We start from the raw sequence: 15,711 nt of genomic DNA, 5'->3' as shown, positions 1-15,711 counted from the left end.
TAGAATGAGAATATATTACTGATTATTAGAATCTAGTCTAGATCTAATTATTAATCATGTATTACTAGTATTAGAATAGGTCTATATTGTGAATGTAATGTAAAAATAGATATAGATAATTTAGTAATAGTAACGGCAACCAAATAGCATACACTATTATATGGATCTAGACTCTATAGAGTAGAGTATAAAAACTGCGTTTACGTTATTTTATTAGTCTGTTGTTTACAATTTAAGCTGAGTCATAAAAGCTGTTTTCGGATTTTTCTGAATAAACAAAAACAGATTAAGAGTTTTAATAATACAAAATATATAATATAAAACTAGTCCGAGTAGTCTAAATCTAGATAAGATCTTTATTTAATTTTTCTTTTCAAAGCTAACCAATGTTTCTAAAAAAATGTTTGAAATTTATTTTCGCAACTAAAGCTAAAGTAGCTTTGTAAGAATAAAAAAATTAATTACAAATGGCAGCCCCCATCTACGAAATGATCGTAAAGGGTCACCGAAGTTGGAAAGTCGTCTTAACCTACACTACTTGTAGATCTAGATTAAATTCCGTTTGTTTGGCTGGACCTAACATCGTATGTAACTGGAATATGTAGGTCGAGATCTACCATTTTCCTTGATCATGATAGATAAGAATCTTAGATCTTTTCTTATTTAAAATATATTAAATATATATTATAATTTAATATAATATAATTAGCTATGTGATAAAAATTTGTGAAATTTTATTTTTTTAATTTTAATAGTAAATTATTAAAGATCTTGTTCTGAGCTTTCCAACGAGGTATAGAATGTTAATATAGGTCCAATTGATAAAAAAATGTTGTAAAATTTGACGCGTTTTCACTTATACATTGAAGCAATGGAATCCCAGGAAGTGAGACTTTCTGAAAAATCGAACTAAAGTGTATGTCATTTCGCTAATTTTCATCACTTTGATAAAAACTATATATCAAATTAAAGCTTAGGATGTGCTTAATTAAGTTATCCAATTGTTTTATAAAATTTATTTGCAGATTTTTTTTTTTCTTTTTTTAATCAACTAAAAATGACATTATTATAATTTATTTTTGTAATAAAATATTATTTTATTTTTAGATTTTTAAATTCTTTATAATACATTATGGAAGCACTTGTTCTGAGCTTTCCAATGATATATAGATTATATCTATACGCTCAAGAAGTTAATTTTATTTTTTTTTTTTAACGCATTTTTGTTCATACTATATGAGGTTTTCTGAAAATTGAACAAAAATGCGTAACTTTTCGCTAATTTTTATTACATAGCTAAATATATATATATAAAAAAAAAAGCATAGGATGTGCCTACTAAAAGCATTTGTTGTATAATATTTTATTTATATTAATTTTTTTTCTAATTTTCTTAACTATCCGGTATTATCTTAATGCTTTGTTTTGCAATTAAATATTTATTTTGCTTTATTTTTTTTTTTGTTTAAATTGTAGATTATTGAAGCAATTGTTATTTACCAAACAATAATATATATAGTTTATTGTTGTAGGTGAAACAGCTTTAAAAAAAAAGCATATTTTTTGATGCGTTAACATAGGATAATGTTTTCTGAAAATAGAACAAAAACATATTTCATTTCTTTAATGTTTATCAGATAGCTAAAAAACCAATTAAAAAAAAAAAGCTTAGGATGTTTTGTTTTTTTTACTTCTTTTTAAATATATTTTATTAATTTGTTTAATTTTTGTGTGTGTGTAAATGTAAATTTGAAGATATATAATAATGAATGACCTTATTGCCCCAGGCCAGTGCCATATATGGGCCAAGAAGCAGTAAGCGTAAACTATATATACTGTTCCAGATCACACTTATTGGCTCAACCCCCTCTATACTGTCAGCCTTTTTATTACAAACATCTAAAATATAGTACCTTACGTAGCTAGTGTACTGTTGGCTGCTTGACTACATTATGTACTGTTTTGTAATAAATTTGCAGCTTGTAAGATTTTGCCCCAGTGTGCTAATATTATTTAGTGGCCTTTAATCATCATAAAAATGATTGAGAAACAAGGGAATCTTCTATCACGGGTCCCCCCTTATGCTCTGGACCTGAGGAAGTTGCCCCACTCACCAACTTATAAGTGAATCAGAAGACATTCAATTGATTATTATTTTTGATGAAAGTATAAGCAATGTATTGAAGAAGGTTGATGTAATTGATGAGGGATAAATAATGAGTTTGTAATTAAGGCACTGGATATGATGATGGGTTAATATGATATATAATGAAGCTACATATTACTAGGTAACGCAAATATATAAATTGAAATTTATTTCTATATACGAATCTTTTATTATAAATTACCAAACAAGATATAACTCATTTCTGGCTTGAAAATATAATAGTATGATAGATCTAGAATGATAGTAATAGTCATGCTTTACGACACACTTTAAACCATTAAATTATTGCTTTTTCATGAGTTGGGTAAGCTCCTGAGCTAAGTTTTAAGTAATTTTTTTAAAATCTCATCATCTTAAATGCATTTTGGCTAAAGCATTAGTAATTTGTAAAGGTGCGGTGGTTGAGTGATAAGGGTTAGGGTTAAGGGTTGAGCTTGGCTTCCAAAACCAGGGCCCCTGAGGTTTAAATCCTGGAGAAGACTGGGACTTTTAATTTTGGTATCTTTGGGCACCTATGAGTCCAACCAGCTCTAATGTGTACCTGACATTAGTTGGGGAATAGTAAAGACAGTTGGTCGTTGCGCTGGACACAGAAATTAGTTTTATACATCACATGCCATACAGACCACAAGATCTGAAAAGGGATTTGTTTTTTTTTCTTTTTATTTTCTTAATTTATTCAATTTTATATATGTATTAAGAAATAAATGAAAACTGAAGAGTAAACTAAAACAAAGCTATATAGAACAACACATGAACTGACGAAGGAGACTTGGACAGTAGCACACAAACATATATATATATATATATATATATATACACATATATATATATATATATATTAATGGTGCACCGAATAGTACTATTTGATATTCGGCCAGAGCCTGATATGACCAGATAGTAAAATTTGATATTCGTCCGAGGCTGGATATCTAAGTGTCTTGTAAATAGCTTGTATTGCTGAACATTTTACGAAACATACCTATATTTGCTGGTATTATTTTTTTTTCCTTTATATACCTTATTGTTTTAAACTCTGTTACTGATTGATTTATTGAAGATTAACAATATTTATAAACAGAAATTAATCTGTGTAGCATGAGCGTGTCTGTGTGTATTATATATATATATATATATATATATATATATATATATATATATATATATGCATCTAGATTTACAGCTGGATATAGACTGCCTATTCCTATATTTCTATCTATAAAGTCTAGGATAGACATCTGCACATTGAATGATTATTTTTTTAAATCACAGTAGAGTAAATACTGGGGCACTGCGGTTGAATGGTTAAGCACTTGGGTTCCGAACCTGAGGTCTTGGGTTCAAATCCAGATGAAGACTGGGATTTTGAATTTCGGGATTTTTAGGACGCCCTTGAGTCCACCCAACTCTAATGGGTACCTGACTTTAGTTGGGTAAAATAAAGGCAGTTGGTCACATAACACCCTGCTTGTTAACCGTTAGCCAAAGAAACAGATGACCGTAACATCATCTGCCCCATAGATCGCAAGGTCTGAAGGGAAAACTTTATTTTTTTACTTTTTAGAGTATCTACTGAGTCTAAATAGATCATAGAATATAGTGACAAGACTAGAACTAGAAAAATAGTAAATTTAGACTATTTTAGACTAAGATTTTTATAGATAATAATTATTTTATGATTATATAAATTACTCTTAACTCTAGGACTAGATTTATTACAGTCTTATCTTTTTAATACATCTAGATATATTTATTAGGCATATCATTACTAGATCTAGATGATTATTTTCAATCCATCTAAATTAGCATATTATCTATCTGCTATCTATCTTTCTAAACAAGACTAGTTAGATCTAAAGTCTAAAGTTTAGTATTAAAAATTAAAGTATTTTTACTCGAAGACCTGCCCAAGGGCTAAGGCTAAGTCAAGTCTAAGCTTAAGCATAAGCTTGTCTAGAATAGTTACTTAAAGTCAACAGTCTGTCTACACTAAGGCTAAAGGCAGGCTCTTTAGTCACTTTAGATGCTAAAGTCTTCTAAAGCTTGTTTAGAATAGTCTAACTCACTCAGTCCTCAGTAACTGACTGTAACTTAAGTCTAAGTCTAGATCCAGTAATAGATCTGATTTCAAAACTTCATAAATCTAGTCAATCTAATCTAGATCTAAGATACCAGATCTAGACCTAGTATATCTTATACTTATATCTACAATGTCTACACTTAGACTCTACTCATCTAGAATCTATTCTAGATCTAGTATCTAGGCCTAGTATTTTCAAGGCCAAGCCCATAAGTTAAGTATAACTTAGTAAAAGTCATAAGTCTAAGGCCCAAGGCAAGAAAGGCATTCTATCTATATGATTCTTAGATTCTATTAATTATAATTATTTTCTATATTTATTATAATTTTAATCTAGATCTAGAGTCTAGATCTAGTTAAAAGAAGTTATCATCTAGCTATGATTATAATTAGATTTAATTAGATCTAGATCTATGTCAATTTATGATTTATAAATTAAAATTTAATTAGTCTACAAATTAGATCTATAATCTACATTTGTGCAGTCATTTGAGCAATCAATAGATTATTACTTATCACTTAAGGTAGATCTGGCTGAAGAATCTATACTTATAATCTAGATCTAGAATTCCAGAGAACATTTTCATTACGAAGATGTTTTATTGTTTACACCTGACTACAGTAAAAAATAGGCCAAATTAGTGCACTGTAGTCACGTGACTGTAATTAGAAACTTATTTTGTTTTCGCAATGTAGATACTACATGCAGGACAGAAATGCTATTATTAAAAATCCTTGGGCCTAGAGATTTCAAATCTTATGTAGAAGTAACAGAAAAATGCATATACTACACACAAAAATAATGATAGAACAAAATGTGTCAATTTGTTCATTCAAAGATGTGTACGTAAATGCAAAAATTCAAGGTCAGTCCCATTGGCCGCCATATTAACATTAATGAACTTTGGGTACCTCACATAAATGAAGAGAAAAAAAAAACCTTGGACATACAAAGCAATGTAGATGATTTAGAACTATGTTAAAATGGATTATCTACACGAAATACAATATTTTTTTGTAAATGAAGCAATACGAGTCTTGTAATAGTTCTGCAAATAATAACTATTTTTATCACTCAAGTTCAACCCCAAAAAAATTTACATTAAATTATTATTTTTTTTTTTTTTTAGTTTTTTAATTTAAAAATGTATATTTTAAACCTAAAAAATCGATATGGATTCCTAAATAACATTTTTTATTTACTAATTAAGCAAAAAGTCATTGTCACTAATTTTCAAAGTAAAAAAAAATTAAAAATGGCCGCTCAGGTTTCCCGCAATTGTAAAACTGTCAACATCCGGGAATTTCGCATAGCTAATATAATATAAATATATAATTAATATAATAGAGCAGTTTACGCTATTCCGTATTCGGACACCTATACAGATACTATAGGCCCAAATTTGAAAGTTTGACTTTGACAGCGCATTATTTTACAATGGACGAATGGTTTGACATAGAAAAGAAAATGACGCATCAAAATCTTCTTTAGTTAAAGGAGAATAAGGATGACTACTTATAAGTTATATTTGTTCCTCTAACTTATTGTTATTATATTTAAAGTCAAAGAGGCCATGTGTTTTCATTTATTTCGGACACATTTGACCCACATTATTTGATTCCGGACACCATAATTTATTTCTGACAGTCTCTATATTTAGGCATCAATAAACTCAGATTTTAATTCTATATTAACATTATTTAAATTTTAAGATCCCCAGGCATAGCCCCTCACATGAAATCATTACGATGTTCTCAAACTATGCATAAATACGAACACAAAAAATAAAAATATGAACACACTTATTCTACCAAAATTAGATCACTGGGATAGTGATTTCTCAGAGATATCTTTTCAGTTTTTACTGTTGTGGGAAGGACAATAAAGTTTATTAATGAGAAGGCACTGTATTTTATGCGTAGCTTTCTTTTCACAATTTTTAGGGGATAAAAGTTATGTTGAAACTCTTGTAATAATCTGTTTGATATTCCTTGTCTTCTTCCAGTCATTACTGTACCCATCAGCAGAAAGAGAAACAAGTTCAGGAAGACAAAGTTCAAGCTCCAGCTAGACCACAGCGATACCTTTTTGACAAGCTCATACAATTTATCACCAATTCATCTGGGAAGTTGGAAAAAAGAATTCCAAGTGCTTTTCAAGTTTATCGTACATTTAAATCAGGTAACTAGATTGATGATGTCATTAAAATAATTATCGCAAACTTTAGAAAGGAAAAGTGATGATATTGTCTAAATTGTGCTGATGTGCCATTAGCTAGTTTCAAAAACGTTAATTATTTTTACAGAGCAAGCATAATTTCATATAAACAAATATTTAACATAAGTAGATTCAGTCAAATATAAAAAAAATTCTTAAATTTTGATAGTTTATTTGGCACCATATATATGTAGTTCACCTTGGTAAAAACGTATTTGTATGAATAAACAAAGAAAAGATTGATTTGGGAAAAATGGACTGATGGTGATTTTAATCATATAAAATGCTTAGCTGTTCAATAATAACACAAAATATAAAATGCTCCTCTTCCCCTGTGGCATTTTACGTCTCGAGAGACCATCTTTTCCCTTTGCAACTTCTTGTGTGACTAAAGAGGCCAATCCTTGATACACAGTTGCGATCGCAGGTTGGGCATTTGTGATCACCAGGCGCTGTTGCATTTTGACCCTTCTTTCTGCTTCTGTTGTGTATGGCATCTGCAATCAGAGACCCTTCCTTTATGCTCTCTCTCCATGTGGATCTGTCCAGTGCTACTTTTTTCCAGTTGCTAGTGTCAATTTGAAGAGCTTCATGTCACATTTGCATACATCCGTATAACGTAAATGTGGGCGATCAGCGGCTCTCCTGCCTTCTATTAGATCGCCATACAGAATATCTTGTGGAAGTCGACCTACTGGCATTCTACGAACGTGGCCAAGCCAGCCAAGGCGTCTTCTGCTGATAACAGAGCGGATGTCCTGGCATCCTGCACTTCGTAGCACTTCCTCATTGGTTATCTTATCTTGCCACCTTATTTTAAAGATCCGCCTTAGGCATCGGAGGTGGAAGACATTCAGCTTTTTTCCATACCTTTAGGAATCAATTACTTTTCTCCAGTTGTCAAGTCTGTTGACCATTCTTAGTTTACCCCTAGTAACAAATTAAAATTTCCTATTTTTTCATTGACCCCCATAACTGAGAATAACTGATTGATGATCTATGGCTTTGGCTTATATATAGATCTATATTTTTTCCTTTTCCATATGCAATAAATACGAGATTTTACTGGCTAGCTTCTGACATATTTGATTTTCGTTATTTAGTTGTGTAAAAACTGTAAAAATAAATCAATAAAGATGATATTTTTTCCAGGAATCAGTGAATTTGTCTCAGACTCTAAAGATTTTTATAAAGTGTCTACCAGGTTGTGGTCAGGGGAAAGTTTGCAACAGTTTAAAAGAAAAGAGTTAGAGTTATACAGGCAGGTAGGCAAAAATTTTGAGGTGCTCTCATATCTTTATAAAATAAGTAAAATACTCCTTTCAGACCTTGCGATGTATAGGGCAGATGATGTAAAATATCATCTGTTTCTATGTGACGGTGCATAATGATTAACTGCATTTACTTTCCTCAACTAAAGTCAATGGGTGGGTCAAGGGTATCCTTAAAATCTATAAATTCAAAATCCCTGTCTTCATGAGATTCAAACAAGGGACCTCCGGGTTAGAAACCAAGTGCTTTACGACTCAGCTACTATGCCTCTAGTTTACATCTGGCAGTGTGAAAATGTTAATTTTTCACAGTGCTGTTTTTTTTTTTTATTAGCAAATTATCCATCAAGCAAATTCATTGCTGGTTAATTAAACTTACTCATAAATAGCAGAAAGATTATTAGTTTTTGACAACCTTCTTCATGAACTCCTTGGCCCACCAGGGAGGGCTAACACCACTCACCAAGCAGGCTGTAAGTTTTCATCATGCTCTAGCTATGGTCAAATTTTGATTCACGGTGCCCTGCTGCGAGGAAGAAAAGGAAACCATGTCTCATATTCTTTTTGACTGCCCCAGACTTGCTGATCTCCGTCTTGACAGGTCTAGGGACCAAAAATTTTCAACCCATATGGTGACATGTATGCACTACGCAAAACAGCAGGGTTTCTGTCCAGAGCTTTTGCAAGAGAGGATTTAAGCCTCTCTAGCCCTCACTTAAATGGAGTGTGATGATGATGATGCCAGGTATATCAGTGGGACTGTGGTTGGGCTGGTTCCTAGTTCAAAATTGACAACATTCCTTGGAGACCTGTAGAAGTGTTGTGCAATTTTAGTGTGGGGACAATTAATGAAGCAAAAAAAATTTAATTTGAAGCTTTAGTGCTGCAACTAATGATGAATAAACAATAAACATGACATAGAACAGCAGCACTAGAGCACAATTTTTAATTGAGAAACATGACATGGAACATAGAACAGCAGCACTAGAGCACAATTTTTAATTGAGAAACATGACATGGAACATAGAACAGCAGCACTAGAGCACAATTGTTAATTGAGAAACATGACATAGAACAGCAGCACTAGAGCACAATTGTTAATTGAGAAACATGACATGGAACATAGAACAGCAGCACTAGAGCACAATTTTTAATTGAGAAACATGACATGGAACATAGAACAGCAGCACTAGAGCACAATTGTTATTGAGAAACATGACATGGAACATAGAACAGCAGCACTAGAGCACAATTGTTATTTGAGAAACATGACATGGAACATAGAACAGCAGCACTAGAGCACAATTGTTAATTGAGAAACATGACATGGAACATAGAACAGCAGCACTAGAGCACAAGTTTTAATTGAGAAACATGACATGGAACATAGAACAGCAGCACTAGAGCACAATTCTTTTAGAAAAGAAGCTGAAGATATTGAAATGAGCTCTGATGAAACATGAACCTGTGGCTGCTACAAAGTAATTTTGTCTATGATCCTCATTGAACTATCATGTAATGGCTATTGATAGATGTTTTCTCTTCTCCTTGTTCGTGTCCTTTATGCTGTCTGAAAAATTGTAGAAAAAATAATGAATATCTTTAGAAGATTTGGTGCTTTTTTTTTAAGAATTTTTTTTTGTTGGTGCTATATTTAAGAACCTGCTTTTATTTTTCTCTTCAGTTTTCTTCAGACCTCCCAGTTGTGGGATTGATCTTTGTTATAGCCTTTGCACCAGGAGGAGCTATAGTTTTCCCTTTAGCGTAAGTTGTGTAATAATTCTCTCAGTATACTTTTTGTCTCCCTTTTTGTCCTTTTAATAATGTCCTGTGTTTCAGGATACTTCCATTAGTCTCCAGATAGTTCTAAACAGGGCTTTTTTTTGTGGCGGTACGCACCGGTATGGTGTTCCGTCACCTTTTGAAAAAATTATTACTTTTCTTGTATTTTAATGTATATTATTAACTTTTAGTAGGCAATATTATTAATTTTTAGTAGTTAAAAGTTAGGCAATCAACTACTGAGTACTGGCACCTAATCACTGAGTACCAGCACCTATTTTTTTTAAAAAAAAAAGCACTGGTTCTAAATATACTATAAATGAGTGATCCAGAAATTTCCTATGCTAACTTTAGTAGGTGTGGGTCTTACTAGTTAGAACCAGAAAGACTTCCTTTGTAAACAAAATGCGATAGTTCATGTCTCTTGTCTTGGCTTGTGACAACAGGGGCAATACTTTAAACCATGACTATGAAGTGTTTAAAAATGAAATTAAAGAAAAAAAGTACTTTTTCATTAAAATTTTTTGCTGAAACAGCTGTCACGATCTAATATAAATGCTTTTAAAAATATTATTTGATATGAGCCTTTTTTATTTGCTACAATAAAGAGTCTTCAAGAGCTTCTGGTTGGCAATAATTTGTACAAACTCACTCTGTCTGGTAAAAAGTTTGTACACATTATTTCTCTGACACTCTGATCAAGCAGAAATTTAGCACAATTATTTCTTTTATCTGACAACACAAGAACCAATTTAAAAAAATAAGCATTTAGTTAATAAACTATTGGTAATTAATTATTTTGTTTGGTATCTTGAACTAGGGAAAGAAATTGTACTTAACTGAAGTGGTGGTATAAGTTGAATTATAGGTCGCATTTAAATTTTTGTTTTGTTTTTTAAAACAAACAATAGATAACTATACAATCTTCTATTTTCATAATCACCTTGCTAGCAGAGTGGTTAGTATATTAGCTTGAGGAGGCTTGTTATTTCTAATTACACATGAATAGCATCATATTTTCATAAGTTCATATTGCATTAATTTCATTTTATTTTTATTTTTTTCTTTACAGTGAACAAAATAGTTTCACATTTATACATTAAATTTTTAACGAAATTCAGCATTTTTTTTACATCCTTACATTGAGCAGCATTGACTCTGGGTCTCATATCAATAGAAAATAAAAGATTCAATTTTTGTGTTTCTGCAGATATGTGTTTCCTCGTTTCTTATTGTCCCATCATTTTTGGACTCCTCTTCAGAAAGAAGAGTTTAGGAAAATTACTTTGACGAAACAGTTGAAGCACTATGACTACATACTGGATCACATGCATTTACTTAGTCAGCACATTCAGGACAAGGAGTCTAGGGACTATGTTAGAAGCATTATCAACAAGGTAAGAAACTTATTTAATTATAAGGAATCATTTAGTTTTCTCCATGCCAGGTCTGTTGGCCACTCTTAGAGTGCCCACAGTTCTTATAACTGAACATTATTATCTTTTAGTGTAATTTGTAGATATTCCTTCAAATAAATCTTTATTCTTTATGGTATTTTATAAGTATATTTTTGTTTATCAGTTTCTCCCTGTTAATAGAGTTTCAAAATTATGTTGATTCGTGTCTTTTTTATGGTTATGTTGCTATTTTGATTTATTCCCTTCTGTACACAGCTAGACACTAATGTTCTGTTAAAGAAATCAGAAATTCAAGAACTTCTTCCTTTATTTGAAGGAAAACCTTTCCACACCGATTGTCTTTCTATACGACATTTGGTAAGCTGACAAGATGCTAATTTAAAAATGTTCATGATTATCTAGCTTGCTGTTTTACAGTAGGAGTTTATGTTAATGGTTAGGTGGTGTCAAACATTTGAATTATTATGGGGTGGTTATCTAGGGTTTGAATATAAAGTAAAAAGTAAAGTACTCCTTTAAGACCTTATGATGAAATGGGCAGATGATGTAAAGGTCATCTGTTTCTAGGGTTGATGGTTAACAAGGGTGTCATGTGTCCAGCACAACAACCTGCTGCCTTACTTTCCCCAACTAATTTGTCAGGTACCCATTAGAGTTGGATGGACTAAAGGGCTCCCTTAAAATCCTGAAAGTAAAAATCCCAGTCTTCACATAGTTTTGAACCTGGGACCCCTTGGTTTGGAAGCCAAGTGCTTTACCATCTGGCCACCACAATCACCTATGCTTCTATTCCCTAATTTGTCATTTTTTTCTACTTTACAATTGGGCTGACAACAATCTTTCTGGTCTGTTTTCTTTATGAGTTTTAAAACAAGATCATCTTATTCTTTCAGCGCCATTTGGCCAAGGCCTTGAGTTTGTCTTTGAGACATAAAAAGTTAATAAAAGATGCCTTGTTCCTTCATTACATAGATACTGCCATGGCAAGAGAAGGCACCAGCAGCATGACAGATGAGGAGTTAAATAGGGTACACAGGAACTGTTTTTATTTCCCTTTCTTTTCAGTAATGTTTTTTAAAATTTCCTTTGCCTTTATACTTGACATCATTCTAAGAAAATATTACTTGGTTTGTATGTAGAGCCTAAGTGTAAAAAAATAAATAATTTGACATTTTGTAGGCTTGCTGTTGGCGAGGGTTAAACCCATCAGGTTTACAGCGACAAGAGAAGATACACTACTTAGAGAATTGGATGCAAATAAGTGGAATAATTCATGGTATGTAGGCCTACATCAGTTTTTCTTTCAATTTGGTCTTTTTGAAACTTACATATTTTATTTTTCTATTAGGGAATATTTTCTCATTTTTGGAACTTCAACTCTGTCTAAAAATAGTTCTGTCTTCATGTTTTGGTTTTGTCCAGTAAGTTATAAAATTAGGTTTCATTGTAAACATTCTCTCAGTATATTTTGTTTCAGATCATCCCTTTTTATTTTATTGTTCAATGAAGTTATTCTTAGCTTTTTCAGGAACACTGTTGCACAAGGTTTACTTTTTAATCTATAGCACCTTGATGGTTTGACCAAGGAAAAAAAAATCTAGAAACTCCTTAGACCTTTAGGCAAGAACATTAGATATGTTGCTTTGCTTTTCATCACATACACATAGTCAACTTCCAACTTCAAGCTGTGATAGGGCCAGAGTGGTTTAGGAATATAATTTGATGCTGCCAAAGAGAGGGAATGCTTATATATCAAAGAACAAAATTAGCTTCAAATTCCTTTTAATGTCTCATAGTCTTTTTACACAAACTTAAGGCACTCAATTCATTATCACAATATCTTCTCTGTAACTGACCTGATGCCAAGACCACACCAGTTTTACCTCTAGTCTGGCCTAGCCTCCAATACTGTTAATTAATACTGTTATTTGTTAGTCTCATTCTTCTCTGCTTCTTAAGTCTACACAATTCTCATTCCTGTTCATCATTGTGCATCTCTGTGCTCAGTGGATTGAAGACAATGAGTTGAACATAGAGAATCACTTTTATTGGTTATAGTCTTAATGATCATTTAAACATTTGAAATATTTTTTTGATATATTGTGTTGACAATGTTTATATGAGTCTCTTGAATGATTCCCCTTGACAAATGGAGTGAATGTTGGAATGTTATGTGTCATGTGTGTTAACAAAGTGTGTAAATAAATTCACTCATGAATCTGGCGTTATAGTGTTGGCGTTGTTTATGGTTATTAAGTGTAGCGTTTCTAGTTATCATATTGTTTGTGTTTTAAAAACTAACACTTAAGGTCTATAATTTAAATTTCCATGAAACTAAATGGCTCTTGTAAATCTTTTCTTTCTTTTAGAGAAAAGTATTTCCTTATTGTTACATCTACCTGTACTGCTGAGCTATGGTCTTCCCAGCAACAGAGCATTGATGCCAGCTTCAACAATTGTGAAAAGAGGAAAGCTTGATGAATATTAGTAGAAATAGTTTTGACTAGGATAAACAATCGTAGGTCTTGGGTTTGTCTGATCTAGTGTGAAATTGTGTCTTGAAGGTTGGTTCTAAAGCGTTGAGTGAGGTGTAAGCGTGCCATGTCTGAGAAATCAGTGTACTACTAAAACAGAGGACTAGTTACAACACTTGATGATAGAAAAACACTTTAGAGTTTATAGTGTAACCACGTCTGTTTGTGCTGTGCACATATTGGTTGCACTACATGTCTTGTTTTTTTTATCCAACAATGTAGAAATGTGTATTATCTCAATAGCAAAAAAAAATTGTTACCAACTAGAAAACACAACTGGATAATATGTAGCTCAACTTGTAACAGGTAACAGACTTTGTACACCTTGATACCATAGTGGGTTATCTTTTTGACCCTGTGTTACCCAATTCCCCTACAGCTTATTTCCTTTGAATTCTATACTGGCTCTGTTGGTTTTATTCTTACACTAAAATATGATCCTTGTAACATTCTAGTGTAGAGCTGTATATACATATATGTGGAAAAAAAATAGGTACCGGTACTCAGTGATGGAATGCCTAACTTTATCTACTAATAAATTAATAATAAACATTAAAATACAAGAAAAGTCATAATTTTTTTCTCCTCATCTAAAAAGGTGCCAACATACTGTCACAAAAAATGCCCTGTATAATATATATATATATATATATATATATATATATATATATATATATATATATATATATTATATATATATATATATATATATATATATTATATATATATATATATATATAGTGTACATCTATCATGGTTTGATGATGACCACTTTTGTCATCCAGGGGACTGAGCAAATAGTAGAGCTGTAGTATCAGTGTAAATCTTAACATCTGACTGTGAAGATATGTATACTACTTGTGATTTCAAATGACATTGATTTATTTGTGATCTGATGTAAATATTCTGTTCATAAAATTCATGTTGATTGTTCTTTATTGGTACATAAATGTTGGTGCTTTTATCACTGACATTTGTCCAAGTCAGACTATGTAGTTTTAAAAGTATTCCAAGACAAGTTGCAATAATGATCATGGATTCTAAAGGGTTTCAGTTAGAGACTGGCAGCACAAAATATCTAGAGGATGCTAGGAACTGGGCATGTTAAAGTCATTTGTTTATGTCTGTGGCTTTTTAAGAACACAAGAGCCACATCAGGCCAGCTTTTTATAGCTTAAATTTGATTATTTAGGTCAGTGTTTCCCAAACTTTTCCCTTAACTTTGCACATTTTGGTTGTCTATAATTCTAATGTTTGGTTTGGTGTAATGCACACATTGTAAGACAACTTTCCTTAGGGAGAATAAAGAGTAGTATTATTATTTTGAGTATTTAGTGGAACTCTGCATATGTTTTAGAGAGATTAATTCATGGTCTACTAGTTAATTGGGAAACATTGAATTAGGCAATCCATTCCATACTTCTGTAAAACTGGTGAGTAGTGTGCCTACATGCTCCTCAAATTACTAATGCAACATTTTGTTTTGGCTTGCATCAAATTTGTGTAAAATCCATTATTGTAATTACCCTATTACCCCCTTACAAATTGTTTTTGCTAGTGTAGCCATACAAGATTGAGTTTTCAATCATAACTAGTGTGCTAGCTGAAAGACATTGTAAGGAGACATAAACATTTGTTCTGATTTTGTTTCAACCTTATCAGGGATTTACTGAAATAAATTGTTTTTTTTTTTTTTGTTTACCATCTATACTAAAACTAAGTTTATTTGAATTGTAAACTTTTTCATATTTAGCTGCTTAATAACCTAATGATCAATAAATATTTTTTTAAATTGACATCCTTTTCCTTGAATAGTCTCTTATGTTGGATTTCGAATAATTTTTTTACTTTAAAAAGTGGAACTCTGAATGAAGGTTCTCATTCTAGTATTAGTAATAATAATAATAATAAGGCTTGTATTCGAGTCCAAGATTAGTGAGGAATACAGTATTTCCTGTGGCTGCGCAGCCCCAGCTCTGACCTACATATTTTGCCACCTCCAGGGCAAGCATAACCATTGTCCACAGGTGGTCGTTTTAGATTTTCTTTTCGCCGCATGCGTTTGTCCTCGGCAGCGGATTTTCATTTGGTCTCAAATGCGTGTCCCACGGCTTTTGTGAGTGACCTCCAGCTGTCTCGTTCTGAGGCAGCATGCAACCAGGTGCTCTCTTCTATGTCAGCCAAGGAAAGTTTGCGCCTAAGCCGGTCTTTGAAGCGTTTCCGTGGGGCGCCTCTGTTACG

General features: G+C 32.0%; 1 protein-coding gene across 1 annotated transcript; it reads left to right on the top strand.

Moving 5' to 3' along the window:
* The first annotated feature begins 461 nt into the window (after positions 1–461).
* On the top strand, positions 462–14,115 carry LOC106054277 (LETM1 domain-containing protein 1-like). Its single transcript, XM_056014683.1, has 9 exons — positions 462–601; positions 6,254–6,429; positions 7,618–7,730; positions 9,421–9,500; positions 10,729–10,915; positions 11,192–11,293; positions 11,830–11,964; positions 12,116–12,212; positions 13,306–14,115. Exons 1-9 carry the CDS (start codon positions 468–470, stop codon positions 13,422–13,424), a joined length of 1,143 nt encoding a protein of 380 aa, XP_055870658.1. The 5' UTR covers positions 462–467; the 3' UTR covers positions 13,425–14,115.
* The last annotated feature ends 1,596 nt before the right edge of the window (positions 14,116–15,711 follow it).

The sequence above is a fragment of the Biomphalaria glabrata genome, chromosome 16 (assembly GCF_947242115.1).
Source record: "Biomphalaria glabrata chromosome 16, xgBioGlab47.1, whole genome shotgun sequence".
NCBI classification, from domain to species: Eukaryota; Metazoa; Mollusca; class Gastropoda; family Planorbidae; genus Biomphalaria; species Biomphalaria glabrata.
The sequence above is the reverse complement of the archived record's forward strand: the minus strand, read 5'-3'. Positions and strand labels throughout refer to the sequence as shown.